Below are 21,188 nucleotides of genomic sequence, written 5' to 3' on the forward strand. Positions count from 1 at the left end.
ACAAAAATTCTAGATTCTAAGATTAAAACTTCAACTTCAGTAAGCAGAGTTCTGATGACATAAGAGGAATAACAGGGCACTTTATTTCAGGCAATGCCAGCAAAATTAAAACAGTAACACAACATTTGTTGATCCCAAACCAAGAATATAATTCTATTTTCCATAGAACCCGGTCTCTCGTCAAAGTATCTGCTGAAGAAAGACAATTATGCTGACCTCCACACTTCACTTACACTACCATGGACTGAACAATTAACTTCTCAATACTATTTTAGAAATAATATATTCTATCATAGCTTCAGATGACACACTACATCATGAGTAGTCTTTTTAACTTTCCTACTGGTTTGGTAATTCATTTAGTGCCCCAGGTTTCTGCACAGAGACCTGCATTGGTCTCCAAACTTGTTTTCACACCTAAGAATGTCACCTAAGCACGATTCTAGATTCCTGGCACGGGTAAATAAAACATATACAGTCAATGAGGTTAAAAACAGAACAGACCTATGAAGAAAAGTATTCCTTCAGTTGCTGAAATATCAGATTTTAAAAATAAAAAACGTATTAATGCAGCAAGAAAATGTAACTTGTTATATATTTTAACATAAAACAATTTGAAATAATTCTAAATTTGTTGGTAAAATACAACATAAGGCCCAAACAAGTTTGTGAGCAGACTAGTAAAATAAAAAGAGAGTCATATCTAACATGAAGGTAAGAGACAATAGACTGACGAAAGTAATATGAATGAAGCTGTGGAAAACATATGGTAATGGATGATTATTTGGGAATTTATCAGAAAGAATTAATGTGAAATTTCAAAAGCAGACAATAAGCTCTCCTGAAAAACTCCAAATCTCTAGAATTTCTTCATATATCATAAAAGGAACATCATATATGTTTGGAGATTGGACTGGGAATGTGCTGAGTCAGCAGTCTTTAGGTAAAGCGTATGCTTCTGGAGGGTGCACAAGACAACCAACTGGGGTGTGGGAAGAAAGTATTATAACTGTTCCTCAAGATTTACTCTTTATGCCATCCTTCATTTCAATTTTTGTGTATTTTTTATAACAGACATATTACTTTGGTATAGCGGTATATAGTTTAACATATACCCATATGAATTCTTAATAGGGAAAGTTTTTATGTTTGATAACTTTTACTGATCAGTTTGTGTGTTCAAAAAGGCTGGACACTCCTTTTCTGAACCACTGCTTCAGAGGTATTGAGAAGTGGTACTGCGTGGCTCTAACTGTGCTCACATTCACCAAAAACATAAAGCGACACCTGTAAGAACTTGAGAATCATGGTAGAAAGTCTGAGATCAGGATGAAACAATGCTGTCAGACTGGACATCACACAATGCAGGGGTGAATGGAACTGAAGTGATACTATCAACAGCCTGGAGTTACAGCTCCAGAATTCCAAACCTCTGATTTACTTCAGTCAGTCTTGACTTTTAAAGTCTGTAATATAGTATGTAAATCTTCAAGGAATTTTCCAGTTAAAAAAAATCCAGTACCCTAATAGAAGCTCATAGGCTTACTGTCCCTATCAAAATTTCAACTGTCAAAATGTGGGAAAAAATTAAACTCATATTTTAACTCTAAAAAGCTTACGGTTGACCTTTTAAGGGCCTCTAATTCTTTTTTTTTCTTACCGTAGTCCTCAAAATCTAGATTCTTTGTGCATAAATTAAAAAAAAAAAAAAAACAATGAAAATTTCCACCTTTGTTCAAACACATAACGTATGCCATGAGCAATACAACATCACAAACATACTGTGACAAACCATTAATAAAGAAGGATTACTAAGCCAGGTGTGGTGGTGCATGCCTGTAGCCCCGTTATGCAGGAGGCTGAGGCAGGAGGATCACTTGAGCCCGGGAGTTTGAGTCCACCCTGGGTAACACACCAAGACTCCATCTCTAAAAAATTAAATTAAAGGATTACTGAAAGATCTCATTTCTAAAAAAAGAAAAAGAAAAAGATCACTGAAGTCAGACATGAGATTTTAATTTTGTATTTTTAAAAGTCAGTATATAAACAAGAAAAATTATTTTAGAAATTATGTGAAAATCCACTCTTGGGTGGAGTAAATGCAATGGTTTGCCGCACTGGCTCTGAGCCAACTGCGTACATCCCTTCTCAACTCTAAGGTGGTAGGCTTGAAATCAGCCACAGGGGGAGTAATTAATTTATATCAAAGAAATCAGCAAATGCTACAAATTCAGGGCTTCCCCCACCACCACCCCAGAGATCCTGGTTGTTAAACATTTTCTAGCACACTACTGAGTGGATAGTGGCCAGAGCAGAAGGGAAGCTAAGATATCAGAGATGTCTCAAAACCCCATTCAATCTGTTCCCCTTCTGTAACTTAGGCTACTGCTGCCCAACAGCATTCATCCTGGCAAAGTGACTAGGCATGGATACGAGCTACAGCTACCAAATACAAGTCTCTCCAGTGAAAACTGATCTGAAGTGGTACATCACCTTTCACACTAAGAATTCTGCGGATATTCAACAGAATATGAAGCTGAGACTTTTCCAGGAAGGAGGTAGTCTATAAACTGAACTGTCTGCCTCATACACCTGCAGTAAGGTTGTAAACTTTGACTTAAAAAAGGATACGCACACATACACTTCTCCAAATTAGTTGATCTCAAAGAGATAGCAGATCACCAATCTGTGACAGCCTTACACCTCTCAGAGGCTATAGGTTTATGCAAAAAGGACTCACTAAAATGGTTTGCTAGGAAGTTGCTTCAACTGAGTTTCAATGGTGCCCTTGGTTCCAAGGTACCGCTGTGCTGAGACAGTTAATTATTAAAAATACCATCTGTGAAAACAAATCAATGGCTTTTCTCCTTTAATTCAAAAAGATAAAATACCTTTGTGCTTTCAAAATTTAACACATCTACTTAAATCAACCATCTATATCTACTTATTTAATGTACAAAATGTTAACCTAATAAAACTATTCCAAAGTGCTGCTGAGAGGTCCAATTTCAAACAGGCATGCAAACTAAATAATTCAATATGGAAAAAAAGGTCAGTATGTCTGTTCCCCATCACTATTAAACACTACCTTTCAACACTACTATTGCACATCTCAGGAACAGAACCTTCAGCTGATAACCACAAATGAACCAGTAACAAGTCTCCGACACTACAGATACAAAGGCAGCTCACTGAGTATGTTCCCACTACTACTACTAAGTTAGCTAGCATAGATGTCTTCTTATACAAGAGCTTCTCTACACCTATATAAGCACATTTAAAGTAAATACCATGCAGCTGAAGATGCTAGTTTGTAACAGTGTCAGTTTGAGCCTTCAAGTCCTTACTCCTTCATTCCATTTAGTTCATGTGATTCTACAGGGTTAGAAGATGAGTTTAACCAGTGGGAGAGGTTGGTGGGGGAGGGTAGTAGTGGTGGTAAATGGTGACAACATATAATTTAATCCTGGACTTTAATGCCAAATTTTTCAAAAGACTCCACTGTGATACTGATATCAATTCAGTTTGGGGAACCAACAAATTTGTACCTGGCATTGATTAACATATGGTAATATTTTAAAATTTTGGTAATGTAGAGAAGAAGGACTACATTTTTTACTACTAATATGAACAATCCAATCCCTATGTATAAGTATTCCTAAATGAACTCTGCTCTTCCCCATTTAAAAAACAAAAAAGTTGAAAGAAATAAGCACATCTTTACTTCGCTACTGACTGGGGAGGCTTCGCTTTGAATTCTACCTTCCTAATTGCATCTTTAAAACTATCATAACCTCTAACAACCTTAAACATAAAAGAAAGGTGATAAATATTTAGCAGAAAATGAGGTAAAATGAACAGGAAAAACACAGGGTCCTTCACTTGGTTATCTTCCAATTGAGAAAACCCCTACATGTTGTTTCAAGTTATTTGATAAAATCTTTTACTCAGAGATGTTTCAAATATTCAAAATCCAAGTTCATCCTCCTAAAAGTGATCCTTGCCCATGCTGTATTCCATGGGCATATAATCATACCACCCAGAGGGCAAACAGCATTTCTGTGCTGGATGTGAAGTCCCACATTCTCACTAGGTGTTCCAAAAACTGTCTTAAACCCCAGGTCTAAAAATCTTTCTACAGTGAAATAGACTAGCTCCATGCTCTGTTGACAGGTTCAGACAGGATCATACATATGGCTGTGAGACCCACCCTGAATAAACGTAAACAAGATGCCTTTTCTTTTCTTTTTTTTTTTTTTTTTGAGGCGGAGTCTCGCTGTCTCCCAGGCTGGAGTGCAGTGACCAGATCTCGGCTCACTACAAGCTCCACCTCCTGAGTTTACGCCATTCTCCTGCCTCAGCCTCCCGAGTAGCTGGGACTACAGGCGCCCGCCACCTTGCCCGGCTAGTTTTTGTATTTTTTAGTAGAGATGGGGTTTCACCGTGTTAGCCAGGATAGTCTCGATCTCCTGACCTTGTGATCCGCCTGTCTCGGCCTCCCAAAGTGCTGGGATTACAGGCTTGAGCCATCGCGCCCAGCAAGATGCCTTTTCATAGAGTTGCTTACACATGTTATAGTTCACACAAAACAATCTCCCCAGTATGACTGCTCCAATCTTACTTTGTATGAATAGGAATGATCCTTCTTCTTCCCCTGCTTAGGAACAGCTCATTTTAAGCCATTCTACAGAGCACACTTAGTCCTAAAGACACCAATTCATTTCACAAATATTTCTTTAAATAACAGATTCTAAGCATAACTTTTCCTGGCCAAAGGGTCCCAATACACAGAAGGAGTAACTGTGTTCTTCATTGCTCTTGCAAAGCACAACCACTGAACCCCACCAAAAATTTCTTCAGCACAAAGCTCAAAACATTTTGAAAGAAGGAGAAAAGAAAAGAAAGGAAGGAAAAGAACGAAAGAAAAAGAAAAGAAAAAGACAGAGGGAGGTGGAGTTTGGACTCCAATTAAGGCATTTTTATACACATAGTCCAACTTGAGTCCTATTCAAAGACAATCCTAAAAAGATGCTTTCAATGGGGAATGGCAAAAATCACAACAGTCTATTATTAACATTGCAGAACTATCAATTGCTCACTTCAAATGCAATCATGTTGAATGTCTCTCTGTTCTTTGTTCCTCAGTTCACTCATTCCACAAGTGCATAGGTTATGTCTTCTGCAGGTCGGGGGAAAATGGGCCAGGGGTGGAAGGTCCATCCAGCCCAGACAGAGTGAATGGCCCATGACTGTTCAGTACAGAAGGAAACTGAGAAATAAAACAAAACACATTATCATCCTATTACTCAACCCCAGCTTTTACTTTCTGTCCTACTCTATTACCTGAGGCAAAACACAACAGCCTTCTGCGATGGCTTACAGGACAAAGGCAGTGGCTGTTTATCATGAAAGAATATGATGTCATAACAAAAACTAAAAACAAAAATCGTTTGTCCTAACATATTAAATATTAACATTCTCCAACTTACCTCGATGGAGTAGAAACAAAGAACAACCCGTACCTTCCTTCATATCCTAAGGTACACAGGTTTACAATTAACCTCAAATGAAGGTTTTAGAAAGTTCGAGAAAATGACAATATGCACTATAGAGTGTAATTCAATTATGAAGTAAATCATAAACCCTCAAAAAGAGATTCAGAAAGGTACAGATAGTTAGAGGGTGCTCATAATAGAAAAGGGTTCCCCATCAAGTATTCTGAGGCCAGTTCTGTAGGGAGATTCCAGGCTGAAGCTATAGGAGCACTATGACTTTGCTTAAGGTCTCACCTGACTCTATAACTCAATCTGCTCATGAGCGGCAATGAAAAAACATATGAAAAAGTCTCAATTTTTTTTCCTATTCAATAATTTTAAATGTTTGCAAAAAAAAAAAAAGTAGAAGTAGATTTTTAATTTTCTGCTTTTTCCCTACCATTCCATTTCTAAAAGAATGAGAAGTTAAATTACAAAATATAAGAAAATCAGAGATAGTTAACCCTGAATAAGTAAATGAATTGACTCCAAGAAAGTCTTTAAGTTATAACGTCTAGGTGTTTTGGGCAAAATAATGGCTAAACCCATTAGGAATGGCAAGAACTTTCCTAACACCTTGGTGAAGAGATAATATTCACTTTTTAAAAAATGTATATATAAAATGTTGATTATCAATTCTGAGTGAGGGAGAAACGGGAGTGTTTGATGTACCATTTTCAAGACCTTTCTCTATTTAAAAAAAAAAAAAAAAATTGGGCTGGGTACAATGGCTCACGCCTGTAACCCCAGCACTTTGGGAGGCAGGCCGAGGCGGGCGGATCACCTGAGGTCAGGAGTGATCAACATGGAGAAACCTCGTCTCTACTAAAAATACAAAATTAGCCGAGTGTGGTGGGCATGCCTATAATCCCGGCTACTCAGGAGGCTGAGGCAGGAGAATCGCTTGAACCCGGGAGGCAGAGGTTGCGGTGAGCTGAGATAGCGCCATTGCATCCCAGCCTGGGCAACAAGAGCGAAACTCCATCTCAAAAAAATAAAAAAAAAATCCTTAATTAAAAGAAGGAACCTATGTGCAGAGACTCCCCGTATGTGTATGTGTGAATGTGTGTGTGTGTGAGAGACAGAGGGAGAGACAGTGAGTGAGAGAGAGAGGATTTTATTTTTTTGAGACAAGGTCTCATTGTGTCACCCAGGCTGGAGTGCAGTGGTGCCATTATAGCTCATTGCAGCCTTGATCTATTGGGCTTAAGCGGTCCTCCTACCTTAGCCTCCCAAGTAGCTGGGGCTACAGGCATGTGCTACCATGCCTAATTTAATTTTTTTTTTTAATTTTTAGTACAGACAAGGTCTCCTTAGGTTGTCTAGGCTGGTCTCAAACTCCTGAGGTCAAGTGATCTTCCTGCCTCGGCCTCCCAAAATGCTGGGATTACAGGCATGAGCCACACAGTGCCTGGCCCTTTTTTTTTTTCTTTAAATAGAGAATTTCTAGTGACAAAAAGTTGGGGTGGGCTCTAAATCTCCTACAGTATTGAACAATTCTTGGTCTAACTCAAATGTAATAGTAAATAATGAAAATGAAACTTTGCTGTATTTATCCAAGCTGTTTGCCAGCTAGAAAATTAACATTTGGAAATTCAAAAATAAATCTAAAGAATATTTATTGGGCAGGGCACAATGGCTCACGCCTGTAATCCCAACACTTTGGGAGGCCAAGGTGGGCGGATCACCTGAGGTCAGGAGTTGGAGATCAGTCTGGCCAACATGGTGAAACTCAGTCTCTACTAAAAACACAAAAATTAGCCAGGTGTGGTGGTGCATACCTGTAATCTTAGCTACTCCGGAGGCTGAGGCAGGAGAATCGCTTAAACCTGGGAAGTGCAGGTTGCAGTGAGCTGAGATATGCCACTGCACTCCAGCCTGGGCGACATGGTAAGGACTCCATCACAAAAAAATAAAAAAGGAATATTTATTAAATAGAAGTTTTATAATGATTAAACTGAATAGTGGGACCCTGCCTTTTTGCCTCTTTCTTCATTTAACATGCTCCAACTATAGAAGACAGACTTTTATAAAATTACCTGGAAAAGTGTGTTAGCACCTTGCAGTCTGGCTGGACTTAGGGGAGCAACGGGACTGAGAGTACTCCAAAAGTGGATACTGGAGAGCAAGGGGCTTGGAGTCAGTATGATAGGTGTCTGCAATACACAAAGCAAAAATATTCACTGAATGACTTACCAGGATATTTTATCCTTGGAATAGCATACAAATAACCCAAACCTAAATATTGCCCTATCCTCCACTCCAATTATCTCCAAGTCTGAAATTTTATCGTAACTCATAAATGATTTTTACAAGCTAAGAAAGATAAAGGTGATAATAACTACTTAAAAATGTTTAAATTTTTATTTCAATGGTTTTTGGGGGTACAAGTGGTTTTTGGTTACATGGATGAGTTATTTGGTGGTAAATTCTGAGATTCTGGTACTTAACCTCTTTTTAAGTCAACATTTATAAAGTCTTTTCCAAATAGAAAAACCAACCTGAATTCAGGTACAGAGGAATAATGGGTAACCAAGACACCAACATGTTTGTTTTTTTTTAATAATGAGGCCTAGGAAAAATCTATTAAAATGTTCTATGAGATGAGCAGGTTAATAAATAGCTAAAGTAACTGTACCAACTTGTTACTCAACATCACACTGGTCATTTTTCTTACGGTTCTCAGGACCTACTGTTTTCTAACTTGAGATTATCGCTGTTTTATAAGATACCAACGAGTTTTATAAGACCGAGAGAGAGCGAGAGTGTGTGTACTTTCTTTAGGAGGAAACAGAAAAATCAAAATATTTCTTTAATTGTAGAACAATGAATTTTTAAAGAAAATACTCCAAACTTTCTATTTTAGCAATCCTAATTAAGATGAGAAATGGGGTAACTTTCACATGATAGTCACACACAACCTTTCTAAGACAAACCTAAGTAAAAGAAAGCAAACTTAATTCTGGATTTGCTTAAAAGGGCAAATAAATGAAAGCAATGGTGATACCATAAAGAGCGAGTTACCTGTGAAAAAAATGCTGGTGTAAGAGAAGCTGTAGGGAGAGATGGGCTCAGTATTCCCAGTGGGCTTGGATCACTGCTTGTGATCACAAGGGTGGGTGCCAGTTCTAACCCTTTGGGTTTCTTGGATCTTGATGAATTATTTGCTTTGTCCTTTTCTGGCAAGACTGAATCCTGGTCTTTAGGCTCCAGTGACAAGTTCTCTGCAAGTTCCATTGGCTGAGAAGCCACTGAATCAATGTCTGTGTCGATGTCTGGGTGAGAACTCAGTGGTGGTGAAGGTGTTCTGGGAGGTTCCTGCAAAGGGGGTATAGACGAAACGGGTGGTGTGGTGGCAAAAACAGTCGTTACGTTAGATGCAGAAGTTGGGGCTTCCAGGGAAGGAAGTTTTGGGGAAACCAATGTCTCCAATGCTTGGATAGTTTCTTCTGAAGAGGGAGAAATACTTGGGCCGGTTGAAATAGTAGCAACAACAGGTTCAACTGGTGGCTTTTTGGAAGGTGTCGTGACAAATTTGATGACAGATGGTGTGGGCTCCTGAGGAGATTTTTTCTCTGCCAGCTTCTCGGCTGGATTCTCAGTCTTTATCAATTTGAAAAGCTTTACGTTGGAGGAGTTCAAAGAGTTGAGAGTAAATGAAGAATATAAGCCAGAGTGTATGTAGTCATTGCGGCTAGAGGTCTTGGCACCGGGCTGAGGTGGTTTCTCTTTCCCTCCATTCTCCACATCTTTGGAACTGCTGCTGACTTCACTGAAGTTTAAACTTTCACAGTCACCTTCAATCCTGCCCACTGTCATAGGATCCATGTTCAAAATCTCTGGATAAGAGACAAACTTGTACACAAACTTCTGACCATTCACTTTTTTGATGATATTCTGTAGGTTTAAAAAAAAAAAAAACCAGCATTCTTATCCTTTCTTATAAACTTATATCCCATAGTTCATGAAAAAGCTGGCGTCGGCCAGGTGCAGTGGCTCACGCCTGTAATCCCAGCACTTTGGGAGGCCAAGGCAGGCGGATCATGAGGTCAGGAGATCGAGACCAGCCTGGCCGACATAGTGAAACCCCATCTCTACTAAAACAGAAAAAATTTGCAGGGTGTGGTGGCGTGCGCCTGTAGTCCCAGCGACTCAAGAGACTGAGGCAGGGAAATCATTTGAACCCAGGAGGCAGAGGTTGCAGTGAGCCAAGATCACGCCACTGCACTCCAGCCTGGGGACAGAGCAAGACTTGGTCTAAAAAAAAGAAAAAAAAGAAAAAGCTGGCGTAATAAGGTTCTCCATTTTAGAAGTAGACGTCACTTACTTAAAACTTTCTAAATCACCTAAATTCATCTAGCCATACCAAACACAGTCCCTACTATTATGGAGAAGTTAAGGCAAGAACACTTAAATGTCTTATTAACAAAACCGAATACGTTACATAAAAGCTGAAGGATTTTAATTGCTTACCACTCTCAACCAAGTATGTGTACAGGTTAGAAGTCCCTGAACTGCAATCTCAAACAATTCCAAAGGTATAACCCATACACATCCTGAGTAAGCAAAAAGGAATTTATTTACTTATTTTTTTGAGATGAAGTCTCGCTCTGTCACCCACGCTGGAGTGTAGTGGTGCAATTTCAGCTCACTGCAACCTCTGGTTCCCCGGTTCAAGCAATTCTCCTGCCTCAGCCTCTCAAGTAGGTGGGACTATAGGCACACATCACCACGCCCAGCTAATTTTGTAGTTTTAGTAGAGATGGGGTTTTGCATTGTTGGCCAGGCTGGTCTTGAACTCCTGACCTCAACTGATCCACCCACCTCGGCCTTCCAAAGTGTTGGGATTACAGGCGTGAGCCACTGCGCCCAGCTGCAAAAAAGGAATTTAGAACATAGTATCTGTTAAGGTTCTTACTTCCTTCAGAAATTCCAGTTTATCTCCAGACAGGAAAGCTGGTAAGATCAACCACTTAACTGTGAAAGAGCCCGGCATGGTGCCTCACGCCTATAATCCCAGCACTCTGGGAGACCAAGGCGGGTGGACTGCCTGAAATCAGGAGTTCAAGACCAACCTCCTGTAAAGATTGTGAAACCCCATCTCTACTAAAAATACAAAAAGTAGCCAGCCGTGGTGGTGCATGCCTGTAATCCCAGCTACTTGGGAGGCTGAGGCAGGAGAATCACTTGAACCTGGGAGGCAGAAGTTGAAGTGAGCTGAGATCACGCCACTGCGCTCCAGCCCAGGTGACAGAGCGAGACTCTGTCTCAAAAAAAAAAAAAAAAAAAAAAAAAAAGTGAAAGAAACTAAGATCTCAGATATTTTAACGAAAAAACCAACTCTGTGTATAAACAACTACTACTTAAGGTATAAGGTGTCAATCTGTATTCCCTGGGTTAAACTAAAACTAAAAATTAAGATATAAAACAAGTATATATATGTAGATATATATGTGTGTGTATATACACATATATGACGCAGCCCCTCCCCTAAGACAGGGTTACTTGTCACTCAGACTGGAGTGCAGTGGTGTGTGATCATGGCTCACTGCAGCCTCAACCACTTGAGCTTAAGCGATCCTCCTGCCTCAGCCTCCTGAGCACTGGGACTACAGGTGTACACCACCACCACGCTAGGCTGTTTTATTTTTTGTAGAGACGGGGTCTCACTGTGTTGCCCAGGCTGGTCTCGAATTCCTGGGCTCCAGTGATCCTCCTACTGCAGCCTCCCAAAGTGCTGGCATTACAGGCACGAGCTACTACTCTAGGCTTCACAATTTTTAAAGTAAATTATGACACACACGAGAATATTTATTTATCCTCAAGAATCTCAAATTGCCTTTGTCATATTCCAATTCTGTACATACTTTTCCTTTCAAAGATAACTGTAATTAGGAATAAAATATGCGTAATGGGAGTAAGTTAATAAATAAGATCTGGGGTGGCTGGGTGTGGTGGCTCACACGTGCAATCCCAGCACTTTGGGAGGCCAAGGCAGGTGGATCACCTGAAGTCAGGAGTTCGAGACGAGCTTGGCCAACATGGTGAAACCCCACCTCTACCAAGGAAATAAATAAATAAATAATAAAAAATTAGCCGGGCATGGTGGTGGCCACCTGTTATCCCAGCTACTTGGGAGGCTGAGACAGCAGAATAGCTTGCACCCTGGAGGCAGAGGTTGCAGTCAGCCAAGATCGCACCACTGCACTCCAGCCTGGGCGACTCTGTCTCAAAAAAAGAAAAAAAGAAAAAAAAAAGAAAAGAAAAAAAAGATTTGGTAGAAATACAGCCAGAGGCCGGGCGCGGTGGCTCAAGCCTGTAATCCCAGCACTTTGGGAGGCCGAGACGGGTGGATCACCAGGTCAGGAGATCGAGACCATCCTGGCCTACACGGTGAAACCCTGTCTCTGCTAAAAAATACAAAAAACTAGCCGGGCGAGATGGCGGGCGCCTGTAGTCCCAGCTACTCGGGAGGCTGAGGCAGGAGAATGGCGTAAACCCGGGAGGCAGAGCTTGCAGTGAGCCGAGATTGCGCCACTGCACTCCAGCCTGGGCGACAGAGCGAGACTCCGTCTCAAAAAACAAACAAAAAAAAAAAAAAAAAAAAAAGAAATACAGCCAGAACATTTATACCTTGTATCCTAATTCCAAACTGCTGAAGCTATAAAATACACTGGATTAAAATAAACTAGGACATTGGTATCTATAACCTCAACAGAAAAGAAAGAATCATTCTTTTTGTTTTTTTGAGATGGAGTCTCACTCTGTTGCCCAGGTTGGAGTGCAATGGCGCGATCTCGGCTCACTGCAACCTCTGCCTCCAGGGTTCAAATGATTCTCCTGCCTCAGCCTCCTGAGTAGCTGGGATTACAGGCGCCCCCCACCACGGCCAGATAACTTATTTTTGTATTTTTAGTAGAGACGGGGTTTCACCATGTTGGTCAGGCTGGTCTTGAACTCCTGACCTCAGGTGATCCACCCTCCTTGGCCTCCCAAAGTGCTGGGATTATAGGCCTGAGCCACCGCGCCCAACCAAGAAGGAATCATTTTTGTCTTGAGGTTCTCTGTATAGTGTAAGATCAGGATGTGTACTACCTTTACATAATAGTATCTGAGGGCTCGGCTGAGTTTGTCATAATTCATGTTAGGTTTGTTCTTGCGAATCCCCCAGAGACGAGCCACTTCTTCTGCCTGCAAAAGCTTAAACTGCCCATCATTAGAGGTCCAACAGATCATGTGCTTGTTCTGAGGCTTCTGCAGGAGCTGAAGAAGGAACTGCCACAGGGTGATAGCACTGTCCATAGCAATGAGCTGAAACAATATAGATAAGATATGTGATAATATTAACAGCCTATTTAAACTGTATGTAAAGCACTGTTTTAAGTGCTCTAAATGTATGAATTCATCCCCACATTTCTATAAGGTAGATACTACTGCATCCTCATTTTACATAAGAAAAAACTGACTCATAAGCGGGTTAAGTAACTTGTCCAACATCACACAAGGAAATGGTGAAGCTAAGATCTAAGCCCAGGCAATCTGGACCCAGAGTCCAAACTCTAAGGATGCCACGCTGCTTAAGAAATGCCTTAAGCAACAAGCAACTTGAAAGGAGGAGAAGCTAGTTCCCTAAATTATAGCAAAAGACAATGATTGTCAATCACTAGTGACTGTCAATCACTGTTGTTAAATTTGAATCCTAAAATCTCATTGCTGTATTCTCTCAGGAGACCACCATTCCAGCATCTGTCTTAATCAACCTGATTTGGTTATTTGCCTGCGAGTGTGTTTGTGTTATCTCAGGATGGCGCAGGGGCTGAGGTGTAGGGAATAACCTACTTTTGCTCCAACTGGTTTCCATCACCATAAATGTCATTTACATACAAATTGACAGCATTTTGAATTCAACAAAGTGTTCTCTTAATTTTTCTGTCACTGTTCTGTCCACAGGGATTCCATCTGCAAAGATTTTCCTTTGATTAGAAACCTTTATGTGATTATCAAGACACAGATTGAAGAAAAATCTTTTAGTATCTTAAGTTTCAGGATCTCCCTGTTTAGGCCACAGTTTCTTGATTTTGGCATTATTGGTTTTGGGGGCCAGATAATTCTTTGTTGTGGGAAGTTGTCCTGTACACTGCAGTTTGTCTAACAGCATACCTGGCCTCTACCCACTAGATGCCAGTAGCACCCCCTGCCCCACTGAGACCATCAAAAATATCTCCAGACATTGCCAAATATTCCCCCATGGGTCAAAATCATCCTGGTAGAAAACCATTGGTTTAGGCAAAGGAGCAGCAAGGAATGCTCTCTCATAAAGGTATTTTCCTCATAGAATTTCAAAACACCTTTCTATTAGGAAGAATTCTTTAGGGCAGAAATTCTGGCCAAATCCGTATAAGTGTGTCCTAAGAATCCTGTGATTGAATACTTCACAACACAACAAAAACAAAAACAAAAAACCTTCCTTTCTCTAGTAAGGAGATCTCAATGGGTTAGAATAGAGTTTGAAAACAAATTAAATCAATACCATTAAAACACGATAAGAACAGATCAAAACCGGACTACATCAAAATTTAAAACCATTGTGCTACAAATAATGCCATCAAGTGAGAAGACAATCCCCCAAATGGGAGAATATTTTCAAACCATGTATCACAAAAGGAGCCTGTATCCAAAATATATAAAAAAACAAAGCAAAGAATTTGAAAAGACATCATAGCAAAGAAGATACACAAATAGCCAATAAACACACACAAAAAAGCTCTACATTGGCTGAATCTGCCCACATGTCACCACTGTCACCACCACCCCCTTCCTGGCTCCCCCAGGTTCCCTCAGCCCAGCCTAGTTCAGCCTGGTTCCCGGGAGGATGAAGTGCATGTACAAAGAAGGGCATCCGTTCAAGAAACGCGCTGCTCCCAGAGCGAGAAGATTGGAACGAAATACCCGGACCAGGTGCCGGTGATAGTAGAAAAAGCTCCCAAGGCTTGGATAGGAGACCTGGACAAAAAGAAATACCTGGTGCCTTCTGATCTCACAGTTGGTCAGTTCTACTTCTTTTTTTTTTGAGATGGAGCCCCATTCTGTCACCTAGGCTGGAGTGCAGTGGCGCAATCTTGACTCACTGCAACCTCCGCCTCCTGGGTTCAAGCGATTCTCCTGTCTCAGCCTCCTGAGTAGCTGGATTACAGGCACCCACCACCACACCCAGTTAATTTTTGTATTTTTAGTAGAGGCAGGGTTTCACCATGTTGGTCAGGCTGGTCTCAAACTACTGCCCTCATGATCTGCCTGCTTCAGCCTCCGGAAGTGCTGGGATTACAGGCGTGAAGCCACCGCACCCGGCCCAGTTCTACTTTTTGATCCGGAAGCGAATTCATCTCCGAGCTGAGGATGCCTTGTTTTTCTTTGTCCACAATGTCATTCCACCCACCAGTGCCACAATGGGTCAGCTCTAGCAGGAACACCATGAAGACTTCTTTCTCTACATTGCCTATGGTGATGAAAGTGTCTATGGTCTGTGATGCGGCTGCCCCTGAGCTGAAGGGGGGGGGGCATCTCATTCTTCAAAGAGAGGTGGCCTCCCTTTCTTGACCTCCTCCTCCAAGCTCAAACACCACCTCCCTCATTCAGGACCAGCACTTCTTAATGTTTGAGGCTTTCTCTCCAGCCTCTCTTAAGATGGGTAATGATGGAGTTGGCATCTCGTACCTCTCCATTCTCCTTTCTTCCTCTTTCTCTGCCTGCCTTTCCCACTCTGCTTTAGACTTCTTGATTGTCAGTCTCTGTAACATCCAGTGGTTGTTTTGGTTTCTGTTCCTTTTCTGACTGCCCAAGGGGCTCAGAACCCCAGCAATCCCTTCCTTTTACTACCTTCTTTTTGGGGGGTAGTTGGAAGGGACTGAAATTGTGAGGGGAAGGTAGGAGGCACATCAATAAAGAGGAAACCACCAAAAAAAATGCTCCACACAATTAGCTATTAGGGGACTGAAAATCAAAACCACCTAAGAAACCACTTCATGCCTACTTGGAAGGCTATAATCAAGAAGATAGACAATAACAAATATTGGCAACAATGCAGAGAGATCGAAGCCCTTGTACATTGCTGGTGGGAATGTAAAATGGTGTAGCCACTTTGGACACATTTACCACATGACCCAACAATTCTACTCCTAGGTATATACCCAAAAGAAATGAAAAATATGTCCATACAAAAACTTACACAGTAACGTTCATAGCAGAATTATTCATAACATCTAAAAAGTAGAAACAAACTAAAAGTCCGTCAACTGATGAATGGATAAATAAAATGTGGCACATTCATAATGTGGTATCATCCAGCCACAGAAAGGAATGAGGTACACACACACACACACACACACACAAGGACGAACCTTGAAAACATTATGCAAGTGACTAATAGAAGCCAGTCCACAGAAGACCACATATTGTATGGTTCCACTTATATGAAATGTCCAGAATAGGAAAATCCATAGACACAGAAAATAGATTAGTGATTCTTTAGGACTGGGGGCCAAAAAGGGGGGGAAGAGAAGTGGGGAATGACACATAATGGGTACAGGGTTTCTTTTGGGGGTGATGAAAATATTCTAAACTTAGATTGTGTTGGTGTTTGCACAAAACCCACAGCATATTACACCTAAGGAGATGAATTTTATGGTATGTGAATTATATTTCAATAAAGATGTTTAAAACAACACAACAAACATTACAAAAGTTAGGTCTGGGAAGACTAATTCTAACAACAACTCACAGAAGATGGGATCCTTAAGGGTCAACTATGCCTACTTCCAAAAAGGGCAGAGATAAGAAACTGTAGTGGAAAATAGCTGGGTTTCCATAACTTTTCTGAAACACTGAGAATGTCCTCCAATAATCCTCATGATTATCACTTTGAAGCTGGTTGTATAGAGATAGTCATCTAAAAGTAACGATGCAAAAATAATAAAGGATAGAAAGGGAGAGATGCGCCTGTAATCCCAGCACTTTGGGAGGCCGAGACGGGTGGATCACGAGGTCAGGAGATCGAGACCATCCTGGTCTACACGGTGAAACCCCGTCTCTACTAAAAATACAAAAAAAAAAAACTAGCCGGGCGAGATGGCGGGCGCCTGTAGTCCCAGCTACTCGGGAGGCTGAGGCAGGAGAATGGCGTGAACCCGGGAGGCGGAGCTTGCAGTGAGCCGAGATCGGGCCACTGCACTCCAGCCTGGGCGACAGAGCGAGACTCCGTCTCAAAAAAAAAAAAAAAAAAAAAAAAAAAAAAGAAAGGGAGAGATGCTGCCCACAGTCAGAATTCACGGAAAAGCTGAGGCCATGAGTCCCAGGTCTCTTTCATCACAGTCACATACTCTATAGGGAAACCACTTTCCCAATGGATAAAAGCACTCACATCATTGATTGATTGTAAAAAAAGCATTACATATTAGACACCGATAATAATCCACAAATATGAAGTGCTACCTTAATGCCAAATAACCGTGCCCGCTGTAAATCACAGTTTCCCATAGCCTCACTTAAGCGGGGCTAAGATAGTAGTTTTATACTATATCCGTTAAGCATGGTGGAGGCAGGTAGGGGTTTCCTGTTACGTCTCTGAGTTTACCTGATAGGCCTTTCTTCTGATGATGCCTAATGATGGCAAGTTACTGTTCTACAACACAGTTTTCCCACTTAAACAATTATTTCTAATCTAATCCCGTTAAAACTACTTTCTAGTAAACATTATCTTAAGCCAAGAACTCAATTTCCACATTTCCAGACATCACCTTCATATAAGACTGCTTTTAGGGGTGGAGTATGAATCCATCTGTGAGATGATGAAGGAAAGACAGAGAATGGGAGTCTCTAGCCTACACAAATGGGGTGCCTATTACTCCATTTGTTTTTGAAAAAATTCCAACACCCGAATCCTAGAGTCTTAATACCTATTATGTAGATAACATTTGAGCCCTGTAAGTTTAAAACCTCGGCTATACATCTAAAAAGACAAAAACAACAAATTAATGTCTCCATAATGAGCACTCAAGGAGATTCCCCAAAATACAGGTGTTCTCCAGATGGTACAGTTAACTTGCACCTTCCCTGTTGGTTATCAGTGGAGCAGCATGTATTCAGTCAAACGCTGCTGAGCTGTTGGCTGCTTTAGGGTAGAACCGAGCTGTTGTGGAAAATGCTGATGCTTCTTTAGCATCTAGTGTGTCTACGATAGAAGGTTGTGGACAGCAAAAGAAAAATGGCTTTGGCCAGGTATAGTAGCTCACGCCTGTAATCTCAGCACTTTGGGAGGCCAAGGCGGGTAGATCACGAGGTGAGGAGATGGAGACCATCCTGGCTAACAAGGTGAAACCCATGTCTATTAAAAATACAGAAAGTTAGCCGCGTGTAGTGGTGGGCGCCTGTAGTCCCAGCTACTCGGGAGGCTGAGGCAGGAGAATCCCTTGAACCTGAGAGGCGGAGCTTGCAGTGAGCCGAGATCACGCCACTGCATTCAAGCCTGGGCAACACAGTGAGACTCTATCTCAAAAAAAAAAAAGAAAAAATGGCTTTGAGGTTTTAGACTGAAGTATTAGAAATGATTTTGAGAAAAACAAAAATATAAAATGGACATTTTCAGTGGGTACTTTAAAGGAATATTTTATTAATTCAATTATGATGTCGTTATTCTTTTGATTGAAAAGCACCTAACGTCTTCGTATATAGTTAAGTCAAAACTCTTCATTTTAGTTTCAAAAAGTGTGGTATTAACTATGATCTTCAATGATTTCATCAGATATAAAAGAGAGCTGGCCGGGCATATGTCTATCATCCCAGCACTTTGGGAGGCCAAGGAGGGCAGATCACTTGAGGTCTGCGGTTCTAGACCAGCCTTGGCCAACATGGTGAAACCCTGTCTCCACTAAAAATACAAAAATTATCTGGGCATGGTGGTGGGCACCTGTAATCCCAGCTACTCGGGAGGCTGAGGCAGGAGAAACATTTGAACCCGGGAGGTGGACACCACAGTGAGCTGAAATCACGCCACTGCACTCCAGCCTGGGAGACACAGCAAGACCCTGTCTCAAAAAAAAAAAAAAAAAAAAAGGGCTGGAGAAAAAAATCCCCTAAGACAGTTATTAAAAACTACGTGGTGGCTTCATGCCTGTAATCCCAGCACTATCGGAGGCCAAGGAGTGAGCTTGAGCTCAGGAGTTCACGACCAGCCTGGACAACATGTTGAAACCCTGTCTCTACCTAAAATACAAAAAATTAGCCGGGCATGGTGGTGCGTGACTACTTGGGAGGCTGAGGTGGGAGAATGGCTTCAGCCTGGGAGATGGAGGTTGCAGTGAGCAGATATCACATCACTGCACTCCAGCCTGGACAACAGAGTGAGACCTTGTCTCAAACAAAAACAAAAACAAAAACACAACACAACAAAACAAAACCTTTTATTCTTATCAAAAAAAAAAAAAAAAGAGGAGGAAAATTACTTGATTTTCCTTCTCACAAGAATCTCGAGTTTTCTACAGTTGCAATTTTTAAAGTTTAAAATTATAACAAAGGAAGAAAACACTTAACTGGTCCAAATGAAGGAGTTTGATTTTTGAGGTGGTAAAGGCTGAAAACATAATTGATTCTATTTTAACACTTCAAAGATAGACCAATCCCTGTGCTAAATTGAAAGAAGTGAGCATGTTGAAGTAATGTATTAAGGAAAGGAAGTCTCTATTAAATAAAACCTTTTCCACCCTAAACATGTTTATAATACACACAGTCCAGTTGCTGTGGTGACCCATAGCCCAACTATTTTTCAGAGACAGTAGCTAAGACCCAAAAAAACACAAAGTCTCCAAATTTTCTTCAGCCTGCTACTTAAAACCAAGTATCAAGCCTAGTTTCGAATCAAAATACTCACCGTTGTCAAAAAGTAACCAAAAGTAACTAGACGTTTTTAACTACACAGGCTCCTAAAAAATATTCTCTTTGTATAGGATCCTGCAGTTCTTACACTATTCTTACAATAAAACTTGAAGACATTGCTTCACTAGGAATGAACAGATTCCATTTATGCAGTTTTAATGTTTAAGTAAAATCAAAAAGGAGAGTGTTCCTGAAGGGAAAATATTGAATCATACTACATTTTAACGAAAACATCGCTGCCAAGCCTAAATATTGAAGCATCAAGTTTTCCAAGCCAGGGGGTGGGAAAAGAGGACACAGGATCTGATCTATCAACCAAAGAGATGGGCAGACCATTCTGATGAGGCATAAAACTCCAGAATCTTTATTTAAATCCCCCAAATTTCAAAGAGCAATAGCTGGAGAAAAAGTCAACTGTGTACTTTTGACTACTTCAGTCAACAACATCCCTATTTCCTTCCAAGGCCAGTTACTATCCCGCCCCGAAAGATGTTTCCAATTGATCTTCCCAGGAACGAAGCTACCAGCCTTGATGCAGCTGTGCACAAGGCGGAAAGTAAAGAGGGGCGGGGGGCCGCTGGAGCGAAATAGCAAAAGAAATGAAACTCGACACCGGATGACTAGCGAGCTTGGGGAGAGGAAGAAACACGGACGGCCGCGCGTGCCCCACAGGAGATCAAAGTCCGGGGGAAGAGGTGCAACCTCACCGGGCCTCGGTAAGCACTGAGTTACTGTACTTTCATTTTCCAACTTCCTGTCACTACAGAAAGTCAGAATTGCTCCCCTCCTCCCCACCCACGCCGAAAAAATCGCCGCCACCTTTCGCCCACGGGACCTCGGGGGACCAAATAAGAGGCGACGAGAGCTGAGCGGTGCGCTCCGGCATCCACCTGCGCGCCGCGGTGCCCGGCGGGCCGGGGGCGGACCCAAGAGGAGCGCGCGCCCGGCCCCCGCCCCCACTTCCCGTTGTGCCTCGCACCCCTCGGCCCCCGTTCCCGCTCCCGGCCGGTGAGGCTGCGGCCGCGAGATCCCGAGGGGGTGCGCGGGGCTGGCCGCTCACCGACGCCACGCGCGGGGCTCCCCCTGGGTCTCCGCCTCGAACACGATGCGCCTCTCCGCCCTCAGCCTCTTCGTCACGCTGGAAACTCGAGGACTGCGCGGCAGCCGCTGCGACCCCCGCGGCGGAGCCGGAGAAGGCGGCGGCGGCCCACCCGAGCCCGCCGGGTGCCCGCAGCCGTCCGCATCTCCCGCCGCCGCGATTCCTCGCGCCCCGCCCTCCCCGCCCCTGCACGCGGCAGCGGCGGCGCGGGTCTTGGGGCCGCTACACGCCGGGCGCGCGCGCTCGGGGCGTTCCTCGCAGCGGCGGGGCCTGCCAGGCGTTCCGCGGCCGCCGCCACTCTCAAACCCCCCGGCTGCCCCTGGGTCCCTCCCAGACGCCGTAGTCGCCAACGTCACTTCCGGGGGGGAGGGGCCGCGATTTCGAGGGGGTGTTGTGAGCCGCAGCTGCCCGCAAACCCGGGTTTGGTGTGGCTAGGGGATGCAGCTAGGGCGCCTCCTGGAGTCGTCTCGCCGCGCTCCGCCGCGTTCGGTGCAGTTGCTTCCAGTTCCCTTAGGCGCCCGTCCGGGACGCGCCCAGACCCAGGCTGCCGTCTGGGCCGGGACCTTGGACGACTCAGGGGCGCGCCACGTTCTCCTCGGTTGGAGGGAAGAGGTGGCGCTCGCGGAGCA

The 21,188-nt window shown here is 42.6% G+C and overlaps 1 protein-coding gene and 1 pseudogene across 1 annotated transcript; one reads left to right on the top strand and one right to left on the bottom strand.

Annotated features, from left to right (window-relative positions):
- Positions 1-4,716: 4,716 nt before the first annotated feature.
- ELK4 (ETS transcription factor ELK4) lies at positions 4,717-20,775 on the bottom strand. The gene is made up of 5 exons (XM_023186858.3): positions 20,521-20,775; positions 12,630-12,845; positions 8,559-9,431; positions 7,574-7,690; positions 4,717-5,269 (listed from the first exon to the last, which is right to left on the bottom strand). The coding sequence occupies exons 2-5, from the start codon at positions 12,834-12,836 to the stop codon at positions 5,171-5,173; spliced, it is 1,296 nt and encodes a 431-aa protein (XP_023042626.1). The 5' UTR covers positions 12,837-12,845; positions 20,521-20,775; the 3' UTR covers positions 4,717-5,170.
- Positions 14,407-15,284, top strand: LOC111522700 (annotated as a pseudogene).
- Positions 20,776-21,188: the final 413 nt, after the last annotated feature.

The sequence above is a fragment of the Piliocolobus tephrosceles genome, chromosome 1, assembly GCF_002776525.5.
Source record: "Piliocolobus tephrosceles isolate RC106 chromosome 1, ASM277652v3, whole genome shotgun sequence".
NCBI lineage: Eukaryota > Metazoa > Chordata > Mammalia > Primates > Cercopithecidae > Piliocolobus > Piliocolobus tephrosceles.